Source organism: Neolamprologus multifasciatus, chromosome 7 (genome assembly GCF_963576455.1).
Source record: "Neolamprologus multifasciatus chromosome 7, fNeoMul1.2, whole genome shotgun sequence".
Taxonomy (NCBI): domain Eukaryota; kingdom Metazoa; phylum Chordata; class Actinopteri; order Cichliformes; family Cichlidae; genus Neolamprologus; species Neolamprologus multifasciatus.
Genome location: NC_140445.1, coordinates 7,930,995 through 7,954,766, shown reverse-complemented (window position 1 = coordinate 7,954,766; position 23,772 = coordinate 7,930,995). Strand labels below are relative to the sequence as shown.

At 40.6% G+C, this 23,772-nt stretch overlaps 1 protein-coding gene across 2 annotated transcripts; it reads right to left on the bottom strand.

Annotated features, from left to right (window-relative positions):
* Positions 1–696: 696 nt before the first annotated feature.
* Positions 697–23,745, bottom strand: slc38a8a (solute carrier family 38 member 8a). Of its 2 annotated transcripts, XR_014875354.1 has the most exons (11): positions 19,501–23,745; positions 16,265–16,463; positions 14,909–15,065; positions 13,969–14,073; positions 11,817–11,874; positions 6,979–7,093; positions 5,244–5,391; positions 4,812–5,014; positions 4,680–4,731; positions 2,368–2,956; positions 697–2,218 (listed from the first exon to the last, which is right to left on the bottom strand). XR_014875354.1 is itself a non-coding variant. In XM_085168460.1 (10 exons), the coding sequence occupies exons 1-10, from the start codon at positions 19,696–19,698 to the stop codon at positions 2,854–2,856; spliced, it is 1,338 nt and encodes a 445-aa protein (XP_085024586.1). In that variant the 5' UTR covers positions 19,699–23,745; the 3' UTR covers positions 697–2,853. The 2 variants fall into 2 exon arrangements, 1 of the variants encoding a protein (XP_085024586.1); XM_085168460.1 differs by having other exon boundaries at positions 697–2,956.
* Between the last annotated feature and the right edge of the window lie 27 nt (positions 23,746–23,772).

The following is a 23,772-nucleotide window of genomic DNA, read 5'->3' as shown; positions in this document are numbered from 1 at the left end:
CAGTAGATCACTGGGGGGGAAACTGAGCATTCTTCTACCAGTTGGTGAGTGGCTGCAGGAGATGGTTTACTCTTCGTTGGTTATATTGCTCACAGTTTTGGATGCTGAACCCATAACATCCTTGTGATTGCTTTGGTAGATAGGTTATTGCTTTTATATTGTGCGTAACCCCCAATGATTCAAAGTGCAGGCTGCTATTCAAACAGAAAATAAATAAGCAAAATAAGTTTAAAATTTGCTTTATTCAGTTGTCTTTTTCTTTTGTCTAGCAAAATTAATGTCATGAACTGGCTGTGTGCAGGCAGGAATAGGACCCAGACGCAAACAGGACTTTAACTCAAAGTACAGCTTTATTCGCTGAATGGGAAAAAGGCGATACAAAACTGAACTGGGAAATTCATAACTAATCATACGGAGAGGCACACAAGGAAACACAGCCAGGAGGGAGGATGCGACAAAGGACTGAGGGAGAGCGGGCATAAACACACAGAAAGATAACGAGGGACGTGAGAGCACACAAAGAGCGCAGCTAGCACGAATAATCACAACTAGAAAGGCCGGGACAAAACACAACATGACCTACACCAGAGGTTCCCAAAGTGTGGGGCCCACCCCTTGGGGGGGTATGAAAATAAAAAAGAAGAAGAAGAACTCTTGGACACTGCTAGCATAATGGACAGGTTTCTGATGGAGCGCCCACGCAAATGCAAAGCAGGAGATGAAGCATCGCCAAATATGTTTCCAAACCAACTTCATTCCAAACCAAAGACTAGAAAATATGGTGAAGCAAATCTTCCCTTTGGCTTCACCTGCACAAGTGCCGAGGTAGGTCTCCCCTGCAGAATTGGTTTTCCCTGTGTCGGGAGCACGCGCTGGGTTCTGCACATCACAGACAAACAGTATCCCACATTCTTGATTTTTAGTTCACAAACACTTCTTGTAATGACTAACTACTCCTAACATTTTGGAGATGTTAGCTCTTTATACAGTAAAGTTACAGCGGGATACAAATAATATCAGGCTGATCCTGCCACGATTTGTTCCCCTGGTTCAAATCGCAGACAAACGGTATGCCACAGTTGTTTGTTTTTGAACCCATTTTGAAAAATGTATTGATAGCAATGTTGAATATTATTACACAGGAAAAAAAACGACTACACGTAAAATAATCACACCGTGACGCCTCTGCCTTTCTAAATGGAGGGACAGTAACTGCGTGTTTATATGTAAGCGTGTAAAAACTGCAGATAGAGACAAAATACTGTTAATCTTACTATCTTCCATTCTGCAATCTCATGTAAACAATAACGTGGCGCACAGCGTGACGTGAAAAAAGGCACATGCCTTTGACATTGCATGACGAACTCTGTATTCCTCGTCCACACGTAAACGCAAAAAAAGGAGTTTTAAAAAATCTCAGTTTTTGGTGATTCGAAACGTCGTTTACATGTAGACGAAACGGCTGCGTTTTCAAAAATACTCGTGTAGGTGTGGACGTAGCATAACAGAGTTAGTAGTTACTTGTAATTTATTGCAGTTTACTTGTATTTGCTTAATTGTTTACTGAATGTTTGAGGTGTGAAATAAAACACAATGGAGTTTGAAAACAAAATATTTTTCTTGTAAACGTTTGGGAACCACTGACCCTACTTACACTGACGGGAGACTATCAAAGTAAAGCAGGAAGTGCACAGAGAAGCAGACTGGAGAGGGAGAGAGATAGAGGGAGCACGAGGGAGAGCACAGACGTGTCGGGCTGGGGAAACGTGGAATAAAACACGAAGGGAAACAAGGCACAAGAACTCACAGATACACAGAGGGAGACGCGGGGGGTAAAGACACGAGGGGAAATAACAGACTGATCAAAAATGCATGAAAATTCAAAACACTGGTCAAAATGGCCCAGGACCATGGCAATTAATACAAATGTCAAAATGTAGCTTTTTCTGTAAGACATTAAAAAAATTACCTATTTACACACAAAAACCAAATATTCACGTACAGAAAAATAAAATTATCCTCTCTCCTGAATTCATGTTGCAACCTCAAGCTACTGTTGTGGCAGTCTTTTATGGCTCCACCAAAGGCCTACCCACATATCAGCAGTAACAGGCAAGCAGGAAATGATGAAAAAGATTTATCATTTTAAAAAAAAAGGTCATGTCTCATTAACACATCCCATTTGACCTGCATGATAATATTTTTTAAGTTTTAATGGCTCTTGGCTCGTAGCTGTGGCTACAACTGTAGCTTGCCTCCACCAGTGTGTGAATGTGTGTGTGAATGGGTGGATGACTGGGTGTATAAAGCGCTTTGGGGTCCCTAGGGGGAACTAGTAAAAGCGCTATACAAATACAGGCTATTTACCATTTGATTATTTATGTTGCACTATTGAGAATATTTTCACTTTCATTAAAGTAGAATCTATTCAAGAAAATGTGAAAAAGGTGCTGTGTGTCATTTTATAACACTCTACAATATTAAGATAAAGCCTACACTAAGCTTTGTACAGATAAAGCTAAGTGTAGCAGTGTGTTATAAGACTGTAAGCACAAACTATAGAAAATACCTGAGGATTTCATGTCAGCAAGGCAAGAGGTACAGACATAGATAATCATATAGCAAGTAGGAATAATTATCCCAAAGTAACATCCTGTTGTTGAGGAGAGAGGCATGATTGCTGGCTTCAGTCCTTTAAAAACCATAAGCTGCAAGTTTTTGAAAGGCTGCTTCACTGATCCAGGGTCATCTCCATGTGTTGTTAAAGAGCCATAACTCACCATCGGTTATTTCAGGTTTATTCCCCACTGTCTGTTTCTAAAAACACTCGGACCATCAAGGGACGTGGAAAAGTCAGATCTTTCCGAGGAGCTGCATAACAGCGATGGTGGTGCTCTGGCCAAATATGAAGGCTCCACAGATGAGCGTCACCACCCCCCAAACCGTGAAGATGACTCTGGAGGACAACAAGTGGTACCAAGTGGTCAACAAATGATTGGACTTACTTTCAGTAACATCCTTCAACCCAATCTTAACTCACTCAATGAAACAGATGGTGCAGTAGCACTGAATTTAGTCTGACCTTTACTCGCGGCACTAAATAAACCAATCATCACGTTTCATTTTACCCTTTTTGTCTTGCTTTACTTGCAGACTGTGCCGTAGGTTGTACTGTTTCTTATTGCTACAGTGCAAGTGAGAGAAAAATTAGGAGTCAACTAATGGTTCTGTAGCCCTTAGAGTTTTGCCAACTTATCACACCATTATTAACAGAGCGAGGTCATTAAAATTAACAAAAAAAATCTGAAAATGTTTCTCTAAAAGTTTCATCCTTTTAATATGCATGTGCCAGCCACGCATAGGTGGGTTCATAATTGAGTTAGACACAGACACAGCTTGTGGATTTGATTTATTCTGAGGAGGAATCTCTGAATGAGCAAACCAGCTGACAGACAGGTTCACATCCTGAGACCTGCGACTACTATTAAAGAATTCCTTAAAAGGCTAGAACCACAAGATTAAAAGTTTAACTGATACTTTACATTCCAGCAATACACGCTTAGAGGATTATATTCATTCATTTATCTCTCTTCGTTTCAGCTTTCTGCACGAAAAAAAAGAAAAACACATTTTGTGTAGAAATTGGAAACACGATTACCATCATCTACAGCAACTGTGTCAGAGGATGTTAATCACGCTATGAATATTTTATCAAATCAGCAGCTTCAATGTCTCCAGGTCATCAAGTTAAGTTTAGTTTCTCCTATTAAGTCACTATTTCATAAGTTGTCTGACAACAGAAAACAACAAGAAATATGGAGAGCATCAATCCCACCATAAATGTAGCTGTGTTAAAACACAGTATGAGGGGACACAGAGAAAAACGCCTAGTTTTGGCCTTCCTTAGACAAATTTCTGATGCATAATGATGTAACCTATGAGAGCAGTGCTGTGATAATACTTAATAAGGACTGATTTCTAACAATCCCACTAATGAAAGGACTTCGTTGAATACTCAGGTTCTGTTTGCCCTGCACCTTAACTCTCAAGTGTGTCTATAGTTGCCCCAACTGAGTCGCTGCAGTTTAGTTTCTCTATGTTATCATCAATTTAGCAACTATTTGCCTTACAAAAGGCAACAGGGAGTTAATAAATTATAAAAAGTTAAGTGTGATTTGTACTTTTTACATCAAATTCTCAATGGATATAGCAATATTATCATTTTACATATGATAAAAATCTGGTACTGTGACAGTCCTGCGTTAGAACTCTTGATTTGCATCTTGATTTTACCAGATGTCATCCCAAATTATTATGGATTTATGAATTAGTCAGCTGCGTTGTCTATATCGCTCCTGACTAGACGTTTGCTAAATTAATCGCTTTAGCTTCAGATTCAGATAACTGTATTTATCCCCATGAGGCAGTTGAGAGTACAGAGAGCGGCACATACAGTGAAATAGAATAAATGCAGGAAAAAGACCAATAATGATAATAATGATATGGTTGTCACACGAAAACAACTTGAGATATAGTGCAAGCGTGAAGATCCAGTCAAACATCCACGCAGGCATTTCAGCTTATTATGCAAACTTCCTTCATTCTTTGTCTCTTCTTTGGATTACCTTCCATCTGTATATTTGCATTGCATTAACATTTAAATGAAGTTTTTCCCTCACCTGGTCTTACAGGACACCGGCTCTGACTGCATGGCAAACATCAAACAGAGCCCTGTTCAAACACAAACACAAAGTTTCAACAGGACACGTGAAAGATTGGTCATAACACGCATCAGTAACCAAGAGCGCTACCTGGGAAGATAAAGATGAAAAATGCGCTGATCCCTCCGATCACACTGATGACCTTGCTGATGTCTGGTACAAACACAGCGATGAGCAGCGTCGCAGTTATCCACAGGAGCGTTAGCATGTAGCGGCTGCGGCTTTCAAAGTCTACCGTCACCACGCCGCTGCGTCTCTGTCGCCTGCTCAGCAGCAGGTCCTGGATCACTGATCTGAGGAGCAGAAACAGATGTGCTTAAACAATCTTCACGTAGCCACATACTGTCTTTTGTAATCGAAACATTGCGCCCTGTGAAGACGATTTAGGTGGTCACAGTTTGTGTCTTTGCCCTCACTTCACGTAAGAGTTTTTAAATGTGAAACTTTGCTTTAACTGATGATCGTTTCATTTAAATGGAAAAGTGAGCCAAGTTAACAAGATTCAACTGAAGAGTCGCTGACCTGCCGAGCAGCAGGGTGATGGGATAGATGGTGATGATAGAGATGCCAAACAGCAGCCTCGCGATCAGCATCAGGACATCGCTGCTAGTGTACGACATTAAAATGTCAGGCCTCGCGTCCTTTCCAAATGTCAGGAACCCATAAACTCCTGCAACAGAGGGAGAAGTGTGAACGTTTACAGTTACCAACAACTGCAGTTTATCTGCAGCCACACAAACAATGATTTATAATCATTTCATGAGTTATTTAAAAAAAATAGATATAAAACTTGGGTAAAGCCACCTTGATGTAACTCATTGCTTTATGAGGTAATGGTTTTAATCCTTGACTTGAGTGTTTTGGGGCATCACCAGCTTTTTTTATGAAACCCAGCATCACAATGAGTGAACCTGAATGAAATATGAAGGTTGTCCTGTAGAAGCAACTCTGAAGTCACCTTAAAATGCCTAAACAGGCCTATTTGTGGAGTTATTTTGAAATTAACTTGGTGGTCACTGAAAAGATTTTGCAGAGTCACAGGTAAAAAAAGGCTTAAAAAGCAGGCTGACTTTGTCCCAAAATAAACTGAGAACTCTTCCCCCCATTCAGTCACAAAGGTAGTCAAAACCTATGGAGTTCGCCTTGTAATCGGAAGGTTGCCGGTTTGAGCCCCGGCTTGGACAGTCTCGGTCGTTGTGTCCTTGGGCGAGACACTTCACCCGTTGCCTACTGGTGGTGGTCAGATGGCCCGGTGGCACCAGTGTCTGGCAGCCTCGCCTCTGTCAGTGCGCCCCAGGGTGGCTGTGGCTACAATGTAGCTTGCCATCACCTGTGTGTGAATGTGTGTGTGAATGGGTGGATGACTGGTTGTGTAAAGCGCTTCGGGGTCCTTCGGGACTAGTAAAGCGCTATACAAATACAGGCCATTTACCCTACCCTTACTCTATCGTCTTTCTTATTATACATAGAACTACAAATTACAAAATTAATTTAATGTTCAAAAGAGCTTCCAACTAGCAGATAAGATAATCAACCTTTAAAAAAGTGTTTACAAAGGCCAATCAACTGTGGTCATTTTCCCATCGTCTTCTAAAGAACTCAACTTCTTTTTTGCAACCGAAAGAGTTGCCCTCTGTTGGCCTCTGTGAGCACAGTGAGGATTAGGCTACTGCCAGTTCATATTTTTCGTGTATGCGTATGAGGTTAAAACTTGTACGTGATCACAATTTCTTTCCAGAATTACAGCCAAGCTGAGCCACATTCAAAGCACCTCAGATGGCTGCAACTCCCTGAGCCTGGTTTTGCCGGAGGTTTCTTCCTGTTAAAAGGGAGTTTTTCCTTCCCCCTGTTGCCAAAGTGCTTGCTAATAGGGGGAAATATGATTGTTGAGTTTTTCTCTGTATGTATTATTGTAGGGTCTACCTTACAATATAAAGCGGCTTGAGGCGACTGTTGTTGTGATTTGGCGCTGTATAAATAAAACTGAAATTTAAAGCAGTTCAACAAGAGTTTAGTACAATACATAGGAACCAAAAATGGAGTATTTGATGAGTAGTTACATATTTCATCGGATGTAATGTATATTAACTGCATAGCTGTATAGTATGTAACTGCAAAACTAAAATAAAGTCCATCATTAGTGAGATAAAATCAGTATTCAAGTAATAAAAAACGTGTATAAGAGTATATAACACATAAGATATGAAATATAACTTGGGTGGGTTGTGGAGAGAGGAAGCAGAGGAAGTCATCTGACCTGTGAGGGAGTAAATGACGAAGCAGAAGATCATGGAGACCACAGAGATGAAGACCCAGTGAGAGAGCCGCTGGTTCTCCAGGCTGCTGTAGATGGCGATGGACGCCTCGTGACACTGGAACCAGCACAAAGATGTGAAATTCAATCACACTTTAAGTATAGAAGGAAACAGTAACAGTGCCCACAGTCAGACAATCCCCTGACACATTGAGCCAAACGCTTCAACCAGGGAATAGTCGCTGGTCAGACTGCACGTCTCTGTAACAGTCTGCGTCGGATTATTCTCCTCTCTTTGGATCTCATAGTTCAGGCTGGTCTTATTATGTCTGATGTTACTGCCAGTGTGATGAACTGAGGTAGGAGATAAAAGAAGGTGCATGGGCTGTGTCAGTGGCACAATAGGGCTGAATTAAACCTTCATAGATTTCAGGATAAAGACTCTTGTCCCTACTTGATCCCAGCTGCCACCGAGCAGTGTTAAATCTCGCTTCCTTTTTCCTTGCCCTCCCTTCCTCTCAGGATCTCATCAGCCCTCTATTCAACCCTCCACCCTGCAATCACTCACCCTGAGGGAGCGTGTCTATGTGTTTGTTTGAGAGGACATGCATCAATCCTCTCACACTTTCGCCTCCTTTTATTAGATCCGGCCACCAGCCTTCAGGGGTTACCTTGGCAACTTGGGAAGTTACACATCAGTCTGTCCTGCTTGAGACTGACAGAATGATCTTTTTTCCATGCACTCTGCCCTGCTATTAAATATGAAAAGCTCACTCTGCGGCGCTCCCACGGAGCACAGTGAGCGGCAGCTTGCTGACCTTTACACTGAAGTTAAACGCACTCTCCTGAGAAGCCTTAAAGATTAAGTGAGAACACCCACGCTCCAATATGAGCCATTATATGCTACATAGAAAGTTCTATATTACATCAAAGAGCAAAAAAACACACAAAACGACTTCTGTGTTTCCAGCCCAATACAATGGACGTGAATGATACGATGTGAGAGTGTATAAATAAATAATCTATACGTTTTGCTGATGCTAAATATAGCTAGACATTATCAGTCATAAACATTTGCTGAGGGAAATATCAGCTTTATACACAGCTGATCCACCTAATGGAGCCCTCGCAGTAGCTTCATTTTATATTCCAAAATCTAAACATCTGGCACGCACTGAGTCAATAACGCTGAGACGTGCATCCTCACATCCTCACTTCTGCTTGCGTCGAGATATTTAACACCCTCCACCTGCCCGCCCGCCTGATGCAGTAAGAGGCCTGACAAAGCACTGACAGCAGTTTTAAAGCTTCTTTTTGGTACGTGTTGAGCAAACATTGTGCATCTCAGACTTTGTGATAGCTTGGCCCTCTCGCTTGCAGTACGCCCCAGTGGCTAAATGGTTAGGCTGCATACCTCATGACCTTGGCGCCTATAGTTTCCAAGCACCTTTGGTGTAAATATAGATGGATTTGCTTTGGTTTATTTCTGTAACATTGTGATTCCCCAAATCTGTGTCATAAACCGATTTGCCAGCTTCTGTGTGAACGTAAAAGTATGTGACTTGTTTTGGCATTTTCATTTTATCCGATGGCCGCAGCAGTGATGCAGAGAGGCTGTCCAGGAAGAGTGAGGGCCATGCCAACTATAGTTTAGCATTATTTTTTTAACGATAAAGCTCTATTTTGATTCCTGAGACTTTATGGAAGAAAGAATCAAGACATGGAAGATTTCTATTCTTATCCAACTGCAACTACGGTGCTTCATACAAGATAAAATTGCAGGATGACTGCTTCAACATTTACACAGTCACATCTGTTTTTGGACAATGGCACATTTCTTTGCCTACATTCACCAAAACAGTTGATTTTAAATGAAACAATCTGTGTAACTGAGCTGCAAACTTCCCGTTTTAATTCAAGGGGTTTAACAAATATTTTCAACTATTTAGGAATTACAGTCATTTTTATACACAGTCTCCCATTTTCAGAGGCACAAAACTAGCTGGACACATAACTTCAAATAGGAATTGTTTTTAATGCTTGAAAGTCCTTTGCAGTCAATGTGTGCCTGAAGTCGAGAACCCATGGACATCATTAAATGCTGTATTTCCTCTCTTGAGATACTCCCGGTGGCCTCTAATGCAGCTGCCCTTAGGCTACGTTCACACTGCAGGTCTTAATGCTCAATTCTGATTTTTTGATCAAATCCGATTTTTTTTTGTCTGCGTGTTCACACTACAAATAAAATGCGACAGCAAACGCGCTCTAGTGTGAACGCTCAAAGCGGCCCGCATGCGCAAAAGAAGATGTCATACACAACGCGCTGTTTAGAACCAGAGCAAACAGTATTGTTTGACAGATGGCCCTTAATATAAATACTTCGGACTTCACGTTTCCGAATTTTTGCTTTAAGTTATTTTGTTATTTACATAATAATGTAGATAACCTAATAATGATCCTTACTGCTGTTTTAGAGAGGAGCGGTGCTTCAAAGGATGGCCAGGAAGCGTTCGCGATGTCTTCTCTGGCGCTGATAATTGGCTTCTGTCTTGTGTCGGTGACGTAAAAGACGGATTTAATGCGACCTGACCGTTCAAACAGCAGTCGCTTTCTAAAACATCGGATATGTATCGGATTCAGTACCACATACGAAAGTGACCCAGATCGGATTTGAAAATATCGGATTTGCGCCGTTCACACTGTCATACCATGATCGGATATGGGTCGCATAGGGTAAAAAAAAAATCGGATTTGATGCGCTTTCGCCTGCAGTGTGAACGTAGACTAAGTTGCTGCTCATTTTGTGTCTCTCTGCCTTCAGTTTTCTGTTCAGTAATTGAACAAAATGTTCTGGTCTAAATTCTTTGTCCTGAGAAACTTGGGTTGATTTTGCACTACCCTTTAAATCTGCCACCCAAGTCATCAAAGTCTTAAGATATGCTTTGAATCATTTGCTTTGTGAAAAGCCATCTAATCTGTGTTGCAGCATTTGGCTGATCTGACCAATCTTTATAGTCTTTTTCCACTTCACACTTCATCTAACTTCTAAAAACACTAGTGGCCTGGTTCCACTGGCAGCCATCCATACCCATGCAATAACATTCCTTCCACCATGTTTGATAGATAATCTTATATTGTTCAGATCATAAGCTGTTTCTTTCCTTCTTAATACTTTTCTCTTTCCATTGTTCCAATAGAAGGCAAACTGGGTTTTAAAATTCTATTTTTTTTTAGCTGTGCCACCTGTTTCAGATGTTTTCTGGCAAAATCTAATCTGCCCTTCATGTTCTACAGCAAACAATCGCTTTGCATCTTGCTGTAAACCCTCTGTATTTACATTGATGTTTCTTGATTGGAGACTATGATCCACTATGTTGGTATAAAGAGTCAAAATTACAAAAATTGTTATTGCTCCAAAACGTATGGACCTAATGCCTTTAATAGCCCCGGCTGCCTCAGTCTCAGTGTCCTCAGCCTTAAAAGCACAAGAACAAAACAACACTTTTCTTGTTATTTTCTGAATGTGACATGACAGCTGTTTCTGTATCATTTACAAACATAAGACCCATATGTTAGAGTGAATTGTTAAATGTTGTCATTTTTATGCCTGCCAACTCTGATGAAAGGAATTTCACTGTCCTTCCCCCCAGATTCTCGGACTCTGGGTGGGGGGCTGTAGTGTTTTATTGCAGATACATCCTATCTGGAAGATCTGTTTCTTGTGATGTTGCTCCTGCTTTTATGACCCTTTGGTCAGCAGGAGGTAACACACACATTCTTACACACACATTCTCACATAACACACACACATTCTTACAGAAGTTCACACATATACATACAATGCCTTGTCTTAGAACCAAGTGGGCGTGGCTTTGCTGTGATGTTTTCTGTCTCTCAATAAAAGGCAGCAGGAGGAGGTCAGATTTGGGGTCATTTTCGTGGTGGACACAGGCCTCCCTTGCGCAAGTGATCGATCGATCGACTGTCTTGTTTTCCTCATGATGAATAAGTCTCTAGAATTAGCGGGGCTTGTGGATACACAGACCCAACACCATATTTTAAATTACAGCAAATTATCACATGTCATCTAAACGCATTCTCTCCCATTACGTTGGTTTGTATACATCTACAAATGTCAGCTAAATTAAAACCACTGAGCCATTTATCAAGCTTTTTGATTGTAAGAGCAGTACTTCAGGGTTTTTTTCCCACTCAAATTAAGAGCAAACTTTAACCTTATCTCAAGAAATTTGGCAAAAAAAAATTTAATTAATTCCTCCGCTGTTATTATCTCAGGCAAACAATTCAAATTCTCCTGCAAAGTAACAAAACGCTGTACTTAACACCCCCCCACCCCCACAAGCTGAAACAGAAACTAACACAGAACACATGATAATAACCTGGTGTTTGTTTGTTTTATCTTTTGTTTTTAATTTCCTGTCTTATTATTTATTATTTTTCTAAATGTCCTAATCGTTTTGCAGAGGCAAATGAGTCGTGCTTTTTACCATTTATCTCAATGGTTTTGGAGGCAGAAACATCAGAGCCACATATCTAAAGCCTTTATAAATACTCAAGTCCAAAATATCTGCAGTATGACTAAAAGACGTTCAGGTGAAACATTATGAAGACGTGCCTCATTACCTGCTTAGAAATTACTTGCATATTTAGCCACATATATACACTTCCAAGCAGTTTTTCCTGCTGATACATTACGTACTCCTCCACAGACAGCTGTGCTTGCACTGGCCTCCAGCCTTAAGACAGCACGACGATGCAAACACATGTTATCCAAGTTTTAGATGAACATAAACATCAATATTTTAAACTGCTGCACTCACTTGGAAACCGAAGCAGATGGTCGGGATGACACTGAACATGGCGGCCCAGGAGTTCATCCTTAAGGAGGAAACACAAGAGTCATTTTCATGGATTCACAAATGCCACCGGAAGAAGAATTAGTCTATTATTGGGGCACCGCTGATAATGCCATGGCATTTAGAGACTCTTCACTCTAGAGTTACTCTGTCAATCACAGGCAAATGGGTGATAAGAGCTGCCGAGTTAAGTCAGTGATCCAGACAGAGCAACACAAGGCTTCAAGTGGACAAGTGCGTCTGTCCTGGTGGCCTCAACTCATAACAGATTTATGAGGAAGCTTCGCAAGAGCCATATTTCCTGGATGCAACCTCAATATGTGGACTAGCTCTGGTGATGAAGTATATATACGACACATAGATGATAACTAAAAGATGAAAACTTCATCATCAAGACTGAAAAGAGCATTTAAGAGAAGAGTTAGAATATGTTTATTAGAACTAGATGACAGGACTGCTGATGCTTACCTAACAGTCAAGAAACCCCTCTCTGCAGCACCCCCTGGTGTTGGGTGCCAGTGCCAAAGTGGCAGCAATAATTTGAAGTGATTGTTTTCCATATGACTTAATCAGTGTCTCACACTCTCAGTGTCTCTCATATATATATATACATACATACATATGTATGTATATATATATATATATATATATATATATATATATATATATATATATATATATGCCATATAACTTCATCCATTCATCCTTAACAAGGTTACCGGTGGAGCCGGTAGGTTACACTATGGACAGGTCATTTGCACCATTCACACCTATGCCCAATTTAGAATCAACTTAATTAACCTAACCTCACTAAATGCATGTCTTTGGCCAGAGTACCCAAAGAGAACATGCAAACTCCACACAGAAAAACCCAGGACCCTTTTGCTGTGAGGCAGCAGTGTTAACCAGCATGCTACCTGTTACGGTCGCTCACCTCTAGTGGCTCTCCCTCTATGAGAGAGGTTTTTTTTCTCCCTTTCCTGTGTTCCAGGTCTGCCTCATGAGCCGCAGCGGAGGTGTGTTGCAGCTCGTCAGCCACGACTGCCATCTCAAACCGCCACGCCCCTTCCACTTCCCCCATTTGCCAGAACTGTGAGCTACAGTGGTTTGGGCAGCAGGCTGCAACTGTGTGTGAATTGAAACTCTGTGTAACTTTGACTTTCTTTGTTGTGAGTAAAGGTGTGCCTTTACAGTGTTAATGGTTAATCACAGTGGAAGCAGGTAGGGGTTCTCTGCCATTTTTGTTTCAATTGTTTTCTCCTGTTTTTAGCTAGACAGGGAGCTCAGCCACTGTATTTTGTTTTTGGCTCGAGAGTTCTTGGTGTGTTTTCTTAGTTAAAGGGGGTGTTTTGTTTGTTGTTTTGACCTTGGAGACCGTGAAGAAAAGAGCTTCCCTGTGTTCATCTTTACTTTGGTAGTTTTGTGTAATAAATCACGTTTAATGACACCTATTTTTCAGTAGTTTGTTTTCTTTTTCACTTTGTGTTACCCCCCACCCCAGACAACACTTCGTTCTTGAGCGGGGCGTAACACTACCGTGTCGCTCCCTTCCACCAGATCAATTAAAAATGTCACCTTATAGAACTTTGAGGCTGTTGTAACCAACATTCTCCTTTAATTTTATTATAACCATGTCTATATCAAAGCCTCACTCTGACATTAGTTACACTTGTATCCAAAATTTACACACGGTTCACAATTCGTTTAGAACTGGCAAGCAGCCAGTCTGACAATGGGGGGACAAAAAAAAAAAACACATAATTGAAAATGAAAAATTGCTCTCTTGTATTCACTTTTTTTTCTTTCTTTTTTTAACAAAAGTGGTTTCATGGTGTAGTGGATAATGCATTTGTATTATATGTGAAGGATTTAAAATTGATTACACGAAATATTATCTAAGAGTGAATCAGCGCAGTAAAAACAAGCATTGAGCTGGAGAACTGAAAACAAGCGAATCAACCACAGCATTGATAATTTACTGCACTCTCGATGCTGACAGTCTGTCCGAAGACCAGTCTGAACCTCACTTCACTTACTGTTGTGACCAGTGAAGCAAACAGATTGTTTGGAGCCCTGGAACCCATTATTTGTCGCCCTCACACAAAAACGTACGTACCCATTGGTGTGGAGAGGGCTGTTGTAAACCAGAACAGAAGGCCTGGTATGGTATTTGATGATGATGGCTGTGGTCAGGTAGGTCGCAGCCAAAGTACCCAGAACACTGTGAGAGGATGGAGACAAAACGCCTGCTTCAGACAGAAATCAGACTGGAACATTCAGCCCAACATAATATGAATGAGAGGCTTACTTGAGGCTGACCAGGGTCATGTTCTCTACTCATTTATCCATATAGAGACATGCTTGACCTGTATGCTCTGAATAAATGAGGATCATAATCCTCTTCTTTAAGAAAAGAAACGCTGTGGCACCGTAAAGCTGAGTAAGCACACCTCCAAAACACTTTAACAAATCTGCAGGCTATGCTACTCCTGAGAAACAACCTTTATACTTCACCCACCACACAGAAACCTCAAAATGAGGTCTGCAACTGACTATAACTTACACAGCAGCTTATGGGCTGTGAATGGTGATATTATAAGGGAGCTTGTAATAGGATTTTGTATTAATATTACAGTAAATATGGAACTGTATGCTGAGCCAAGCAGTAATGAGCCAAGATGTTAAAGTTGTCACGAAGGCTGCCAGCAGGTAAAAGGTCATCGATCTTGATAACATTAATCTCCTCATTGCTTATTGGTTTCCTATATTGTAATCATTTTTCCTAATTTGACAGTTTGGCTTTCGGGTGGCAGCACAGGGAAGTTTTTGAAATAATCAAAAAAGAAACTGTGAATGAAAAGTCTCACACAAATAATCATAAAGAAATCAAGTATTTTTCAGTGGGTAGTTCAGGCATTGTGACTAAAATCTTTTGGATACAGCTGAGTGCAGCAGGAAATATGAATGATAAATTTGAACCGTCCATTAGCTGTCATTATCACCTAATTAAAAAATAATAATAACTACTATAAGTGCCACTACATGTAACACCTGACCTGATGTATTTCTGAATGCTGATCTCTTTGGAGATGGATAATGGCAGGATGAGGAAGAAACAGAGCAGCACCAAAGCGAAGCGCCGGTCCATGTAGAAGTGTTCTGGCATCTCTGATTCCGGAAGATTAGTTACCAGCTCATGCAGGGAGTCGCCCACTGACGGACACAAAACAGCGACGTAACAACACACATATATCACAGATGTGAAAGTTAAATGCATTTAAAAAAAAAACCAGAGAAAATGCAAATAAAACTGTGCTGTCTAATTCATGAACAGCAATCTGCTTCTACCAATTTCCCTGCTTGCTTATCTCAGTCTGAATGTTTGGTTTAAAAAAAAATAAACTTGAAAAAGTATGTTGCACAATGAAAGTGCTGAAAACTCCAATTCAAAACAGATCACAGTGGTAAATGTGCCCAAAAACCTAAATCAAAAACACATTCTTGTGCTTCAATCGCTTTCCTTTTTTCTAAAAAAGTAAAATATGTCTAGAAATCCATTTACAAACTATGAATCTGTGGCTCCATAAACAACAGATGGATGGATTTTATAAACCAAGTGTACGGATTTATATATTTTTCCCACTGGCCCTTCAAGAAAGCTGTATTTTAGAGGATATGAATTATGAATCTATTTCAGTGCCTGTAATCTGGACAGAAAGATTATATACAGTAGGATCCTATATTTAATCACTTTAAATCTGCATTTCATCTTAGAGATGACACGAGCTGAGCAAGGCTGCCAAAACTGCAGTTGCTCTGTGGTTTTGAAATACACTGTTGAACATTTATGCATGTACTGTCTATTTGCATCACTCTCTCAATTGTTTTCACTCTTCTAACTGACGTTTAGCGCATGCTCGCTTCTTTGAAGTATCAAACTGAACTGTATGCAAGAGGCAAGATCAGGGCTGTAAAATTAATGTAACAATGTAGTACAAAAGTCTGCACTTCCTCTTCCAGCCACTTGAGGCTGCCTCCAAAAGCAAATTGATCCCCCGTTTTTTTATTTTTATTAGCAACATAAAACAAATCTGTCACTCAACACAGTTCAATCGTATTTATAAATCTCTAAAATCCACCAGAAATGTGTCGAATCAAACCTGCAACGAGCTGCGGTGGTTTCATGTTGCTGCAACACAGAGCCAACAGATGCATTTCTGTACCACTGTGTCTGCATTTAACCATTCAAACACAACACAACACTGAGAGTTCAAACTAAATACAGTATTCAACACACTCTGAATCGCTCCTGCAGGCAAACAATGTTGGATAACAGGAAAATGATTTTTTTTAAAAATAGTAAATTTAGGAAATGATGAAAGATTGAAAAATAAAAGTGAACATTAACTCACACTTTTCCAGCTGGTCATCCACTATGACCAGAAAGGCCACAGAGATCATGAAGAGGTTGAAGACAAAACAGATCTCACACAGTTGGCCAATGACATGCCCACATATCTTCTTCACCACCGCCTGGTAGGTGCATTGGCCACTAATGGACGAGGAATAGCCCAGGATAATCAGGCCGCTAATCAGGAACACGAGGGAAACCTGAGCAGGTGAAGAAAACCAAGACAATAAGACAATGTTAAATCAACATCCAAGTGTTATTTTGACTGTGTTCTGCTCAATACATTTAAATGACAAAAGCCTAAATTCAGTCACTGAATACCCTTTGTCCACATGCAGCTCTAGGTCCTAAGTCCAAAAGTGCTTGGTAAATAAAAGATCATCACGAAACATTAAAGTTTTCTTTTTGCCCGTGCACGTTTGGGAAGCATCAGTGTTTCACTAACTTCTGATCAGGTCCTCGTGTCTATTTTAAATGTATTGCATACTCTGCCGATGGATAACATAAGTGACGCTAATACAATTACTAAATGCCTGCGTGGATGCATTTAATTTATTGGCAGTGTGACAAATGTATTTAATGAATGACCCCATGGAAAACTAATAAATGTACTGGGTATCACAGCAACTCAATAATGCACTTAGACATGTAATGGTGACAATGTCAAGATGACCTGTTCATGGTCAAACTGAGAAATCAGAATATGGAAGAAAGGTGATTTAAGTGGCTGTAAATACATGGTTGTTAGTGCCAGAGAGGCTGGATTAGTATTTGGACACTGGATTATGCTGATCTACTGGGATTTTTCCACTCAACCATCTCCAGAGTTTATAGAGAACCGTCTGAAAAAGAAAAAATATCCAGTAAGCACCAAGTCTTGATATGAGAAGTCAGAACAGAATGACCAGACTGTTTCAAGTTAATAGGATGGAAACAGTAATTCAAATGACCACTTGTCCTCCCTTAGTTATGCTGCAATAGACGTAGGCTGCCGGGGGATTCCCATGATGCATTGAGCTTTTCCTTTCCAGTCACCTTTCTCACTCTCTATGTATTAACAGACCTCTCTGCATTGAATCATATCTGTTATTAATCTCTGTCTCTCTTCCACAGCATGTCTTTTATCCTGTCTTCCTTCTCTCACCCCAACCGGTCGCAGCAAATTACCGTCCCTCCCTGAGCCTGGTTCTGCCGGAGGTTTCTTCCTGTTAAAAGGGAGTTTTTCCTTCCCACTGTCGCCAAAGTGCTTGCTCATAGGGGGTCATATGATTGCTGGGTTTTCCTCTGTATCTATGAAGCGCCTTGAGGCGACTTTTGATGTGATATGGCGCTATATAAATAAAATTGAATTGAATTGAATTGTCTTCTATGCAGGAGAGCGTCTTTGAATTCATAAAATGTTAAACCTGGAAGCAGAAGACCAGACCAGGTCTCATTCTTGTCAGGTAAGAACAGGAAACTGAGGCTACAGTTTTCCTGTTCTGGGCTCACCAAAGCTGGGCATCAGCGGATTCAGAAAATATTGCCTGGTCTGATGAGTCTTGATTTCTGCTGCAACATTTGAAAGGTAGAGTCAGAATTTGGCATAAACAACATCAAAGCATGGCTCCATCATGCGCTGTTCAGGCTGGTGGTCGTGCTGTAATGGTGTGAGGGATATTTTCTTGACACACTTTTTGGCCTCTTAGTACCAGATGACCATCAATTTAAATGCCACAGCCTACCTGAGTACTGTTGCCTGATGTCCATCACTTTATAACTGCTGTGTACCCATCTTGTGATGGCTGCTTCTAGCAGGACAGCGCGCGACATCACAAAACTCAGATGAACCCAAACTGGTTTCTTGAACATGACAGAATATTCACTGTAATCTAACGACTTCCATAGTCACCCGATACCGATGCGAATGACAAGTGTAAAACAACTGCATGATCGATCATGTAAATGTGGGCCAAAACCTGTGAGGTATGTTTCCAGCACCTTGTTGAATTTATGCCACAAAGAATTTAGACACTTCGCGAAGCAGTGCTACCAGCTGCAGGTGACTGTGCCTGTGCACACTTCTAACTTTAAGCCTCAACAGTATCCAAATGGGGGATTTGATTTTAACAGTTCAGTTCAACCATCATTACCATGTATGAGGGAAAAATTATCCACAGCAGGGATGTCAAACTCTATACACATAGTGGGCCATATACACCCCACTTTGATCCAATGAGACTACATGATAAATGTGTAAAATTACAGAAAAAGTTAGTTCATTGCTCAGACTGTCCTGTAATTATAAAATATGATGTTTTTGTTCATTTACAATGGACTGACTAATAACAGAAAAAGAGGAACTTTCCTGTTATTTAATTGTTTATCTGTTAGCTCATTACTTTAGTGCAGCATGAATGGCAATGAGTGTCGATACTCTTTATCAAGTGGAAAATCTGTTAAACTAAAATACAGGTGAAAGTTTGAAATCTATGCACTTCTTTATATTTTCTAAAGCTGTCCAGTGGCCCGGATTCATTCATCTACCATTAGTTAAAGACCAAACTAGAGCTAAAAGTAGAGCAAATATTGGAATTTTATTAGTCACATATAATTACATGCAAAAAGTTCACTGAATACTAACACATGTTAAATTTTAAGTGTGAGTATTGTGACACCTGTATATTTGTCTTTTTTCTGCCCCCTAGTGGCCAAGAATGAATGGCTGCAGCTTTAAATATGCTTAAAATCTTCACTGAGTTTTATGAGTGCAGAGAGCATCCAGAGAGGGTAAAACAAGAAAAAAATATAAGTCTTGAACAATCTTTGCTCTGTGGAGTTGCTTTGCTAAATAATTTGACAAAATTACAAGTTTTAGAATCTGCACATTAACAAGAAAAAGACTTTGTGGGGATTTCTTTACAAACTTTTGGATCACTATAGAGGCCAAGTGAGGAGAACATTTTTATTGAGATAAGAATAAAGTGAATCTTAAAGTCCTGAGGTCAAGTCTAACATGGCCTCTCCTGCCATGTGGAGAAGATCACAGTGTTTTTAATTAATCTCAGAGGGCCCCAGTTTAAAGGAGATAAGATGTATCACTTCCACTCAAAAACCACCCAGAATCAATCAATATAAAACTGTTATTGCTGATAAATAATCTTTTTTAAAAAGGTAATTTTCTGTATTAGACAGGACTCAGTGATGCAGGGGTGAATCTTTGTATAATATGTCTTTCTAAAATGAATAAATACCCACCAGCTCCACGGTGACTGCGCTGTGGATTCCTCCGGCTCTCTCGAAGGCCCAGGGGAAGTTGAGGAGCCCAGCACCCAGAGCGGATTTAAGCATGATGAAAATGGCCCCCACGGAGCCCAGCCGGGGCCCAACGTCCAGAGGCGGCTTGGCCGAGGCTGAAGCCAGAAGACTGATGCTCTCTCTGGCCAATTCCTCCATGCTCCGACCGCCAGGAGACTCACTGCGCGATACTGCGGTGCTCGCACGTAGACTGCAAACAGGAGCAGGTCACTTGGATGCTGGGCTTGCCTCTCATAGGGGCCCACTGAGCAAGGTGGGCCGGCTGGAGAGCGGGTGGAGGGAGGGGTGGATCTGCTGCTGCTGCCTTCAGGTGCTGCTCAGAAAAAGTCTTTTAACTTAATCCAATGGAACACTTTCATATTGTTGTTGTTGTTGTTGTTATCTTCCCAAGACTTTCCTCTTTGTTTTGGTTTATTTTGTTTAAAAAAAAAAAGGAAAAAAAATCTAAATAAAAATAAGTAATATTTAATCTGAGGATTTATTTAGAAAGCGTTCAATGTGGAAAATTATTTGAAAACAAATGGGGTTTTTTTTGTTTTTACGTCGTGTAATAAAAATGACATATTTTCTCAGTCTATATCTTATTCTAAAGGTCCTGGCAGTAAAGTAGAAAATGTAGTACGCTATGAAATATGCTCTAACTGAACAGCAATAGTGTGAAATGTCTAACTAACCTTAATAATATGTTCGTAATAAGGGCTAATGTGGCATTCCAGTCTGTCTGCATAACTGGTTATGTAGAAAAAAAAGTCAAGTTGAGCTTCTCAATTCAGTAACCTGAATATATACACACAACAACAAACAGCCAGTATGTGTGCGTGGACAGAATTAAAGAAAAGGCTGGAATATCTATGCTAGGGAGCATCTTAGAATGAATCCTGGAGGTTGGGGTCTACGTGAGGGCTAAATGTCCTTGACTGGTAAAGACAGTGAAAGTCTGGAAACAGAGTGGATGAGGAAGACTAAGACCTGCAGTGTGAACGTAGCCTATGGATCTTGCCTCTCCATTAGTGTTTTCTGCTTGGAGCAGAGGATGAATGGAAGATGCCAGTCTTTCTTTGAAAGCTTTCTTGCACGTTCTTTTCTCTATACATGCCGCCATTGTGTCCCCTTTTCCGTCTTCCCTCTCATTCCCTCTTTTTGATGCTTTTATCTGCTTTTGTTCGCGGTGCCTCATTTAGCAGGTTGTCTGGTCTGGAAGGGGAAGTAAACATGAAGACAGTTCTGAATGGCCTACATATGTCCAGCAGAAATAACATGGGAGCATCAACTTGTAAATTTCATGCACAGGATTGATTCAGGGGTACAAAAGCCAAACCCACTTTCTTTGAACTCATCCCTTCCGAAATGTATATGTCACTTTATTTCACTTGTGAAATTGAGTTTCTTGACTTTTAATTTCATGGATGAAAATGAAAAAGCAACACAAATCAATTTCCTGCGGTGCAGTCACAGGGTAACAGATTGCACCCCGGAGTTTAAAGCCAGCTTTCTGGGGGGGAAAGAAAGGAGAGAGGCAGAAGCTACAAGCAATTTGTTGATTTGCATGCATAACCCATGTGTTTGGGATTCAGACACTGCGGAAAAGGAAATTGATCTCATAAATTCCTTTGAAAATGAATGAGCCTGCCACCAGGATTGGGCATGGAGATAATGAATGAGCGGAGCTGTGTTAATGGGGGTCCTTTCACAGCTTAGGTATCACAGGCCTGGACAAGCTCCAAGCAGAGAAATGCTACAGATGCAAGACACAGCACAAACAGGGAAAATGCTACAAAGCAGCTATAAGATGTGAGGAAGAATCATGGCCCTAATTTGACTCACCAGCTACACACATGGGAAATTAATTAGTAACGGATCCTAGTGGGCACATAAAAGTATCAGAAACCGTCTGATTAAAATTTTTAACTAAAGGTTTGGCAGCATATTTTTAGACGTCATCACTCGCTGCTTTCTGATAGCTTCCAGGTATATGTGATGGGTAATTCAGATGATTTGGTGTATATTTCTTAAACACGCAGGAGGAAAGCTTATATAGAAAGTGGCTGCTGAAACGCTGGGAGAGCTGGAGGAGCTGGATGCTAGTAGGATGTGATAAGGGAAGAACCAATGGATCATTTGGAGAATTCAGCTCAGAGCCACCCCAGTATATGTTTCAACTGCTCGTTCAGAACATAACCCTACAACCTGGTTGACCCAACAGGAAGTCCTGGCATCTGGGAACCTGTTAGGAAACAAGGGCATGTGACCTCCACTCACCACCAGCTTTCCCAAATCTTGTTAGCACGGCAAGCTGGCTCCGGGGTCATTTCCCAGTTTCCCAAGGTTCCGAGGGAGATTAGTTCTTAAGTGGAGCCATCATCCAAGAAGACTGGTGACAGATTCACAGGCTGATCTGGCCTATTAGGCTTGGATAAAGAGCCAAAGCTCAGAGCCCCCAGCACACCGGCATACATCACCTCTGATGAAATCAGCCTGCATCACTGAATTCAGCCCAATACCAATACTAAACCCATGAGTGGTGTGGAATTAGTCCAGTCAATCTGTGATTACTCCTCGGAAAGGAATGCAATTATTTCTTCTCAGCAGTCTGCCTCATGTCACAGGTTTAACCTCCACTTTTTAATCACTCTCTAGCGCTCGTGGTGACTGGAGCCAAAATGTTAGGTACGTAGGTTTCATCAGTTCTTTGTGATACCTGCAGCACAGTGGAGAGAAAATGTGCAAGAAAATGCAAGTAATACAAAGACTAAAGCTATGATGGCATTAATGCTGATTAAGCAGCTCAGTTTTATTTTTTATTCAAATTAGGATTCGAGTCACCAGGACATCTACGTGGTCTAGCAGTTAAAGGTCAGAGCGGGTAAAGACAGGAACAATATAGTCTCCCAATCTACCTGTGGATGGTGACCTTTTGGCACATCAATAAACCCCTGTCTGCCACCTCCAAATGTTTATTGTTGAATGATCAAACATACCCCCTACAAAAACCTTCTGGAACCTTTTATTGATTTTGCGCCATTTCTCCAGGTATTTTGCTTTTAAGAAATTACTTTTCACGTAGGTAGCTTTGTGAGATGTGTGTGTGTGACTGAACCATCCTTGATTTTTGGAATAGAGCATACATTTCAACTGCATCCACAGGATGGAAACAGAAAAAGAAGCAAATGCATGATGCACAGCTGTAACCATTGTATCAGTCTTTCTACTGGTCCCAACAGGCATCACTGGACATTACATAAAAAAGGCAAAAATAAAATAAGTAAAACCACTAATGGAACCACGAAAAAGGTTTCCTATAGGTTGTTCATGGAAGCAAAGAAAAGAAACAGCAGTTTGCACACTGCTGATTCTTTGCCTTTATCACATCTAAATATGGATATGTGCATGTATTTTTCCATTTGTTCCTCTGCTAATATAAATTTAAGACTTAAAAATGTTGTAATTGGTGAGCAAATCTGCACCTCACCTCAAAGAACTCTCTTTAAGGTGTCAGGAGTGCTGCTGAGTGCATGACAAGTTTATATGAAGCCTGACAAGTTTATATGAAGCCTGACTACAGAGTGCTCAGCCATGTGTGATGAACTCCCTGGAGTGGTTGGGGTTAACAACTACAGATTTTTACATTTAAAAAAAATCTTCAAGTTTTGCATTTCAGAAGAGTTGGCTTAGTAGATGCTCCACTGTAGATCATATCTTAGAGACAAATTCCAGCTCTGAAAAAAGAAAGCCATGCAGAAGAGTCTTAAACCTGCATTCCTTATAATGGCCAGCAGGGGGCGACTGTTCTAGTTGCCTAATTTACAACCCCGGTAAACAGGTTCCTTTTTTTTTTTTTTTTTTTTTTTTTTTTTTAAATATAAAGCAGATGATGTTTATTTTGGACATGATGCTACCCATGTGAGTCATAACCTCGGTAGGCTTTAGGGTGGGCCAACACTAATCGAAATTGCTAGCCCACGACTGCACAGGGTCCTCAGTTTCTTAGTCAGATCCACTTCGTAATCCTCATCCTCTTATCCCAGGCCTCTTTTAGATAGTCTGCTGGCTCGGTGCTATATTAGCCAGCACTAGCATAAACATAACCTGTGACTGAACAGTCAACTGCCAAGCTGCATTGTGGGTAATTCTAACAAGAATGAAAAATGTTTTTCATTGATTGAAAGTGTGCAGTTTCATAGATCAAACTGCTCTAAAAAATATGAAATATGC

Bases quoted from the DNA above. Each gene is read 5' to 3' on its own strand.
- slc38a8a (XM_085168460.1), bottom strand. From the start codon at position 19,698: ATGGAGGAATTGGCCAGAGAGAGCATCAGTCTTCTGGCTTCAGCCTCG. The intron at 14,074-14,908 runs GTCAGGTGTTAC...ATCCTCTCACAG, and splicing joins AGCATTCAGAAATACATCAG to TGTTCTGGGTACTTTGGCTG. The intron at 2,957-4,679 runs GTGAGGGAAAAA...GTTGTCCTCCAG, and splicing joins CCGGTGTCCTGTAAGACCAG to AGTCATCTTCACGGTTTGGG.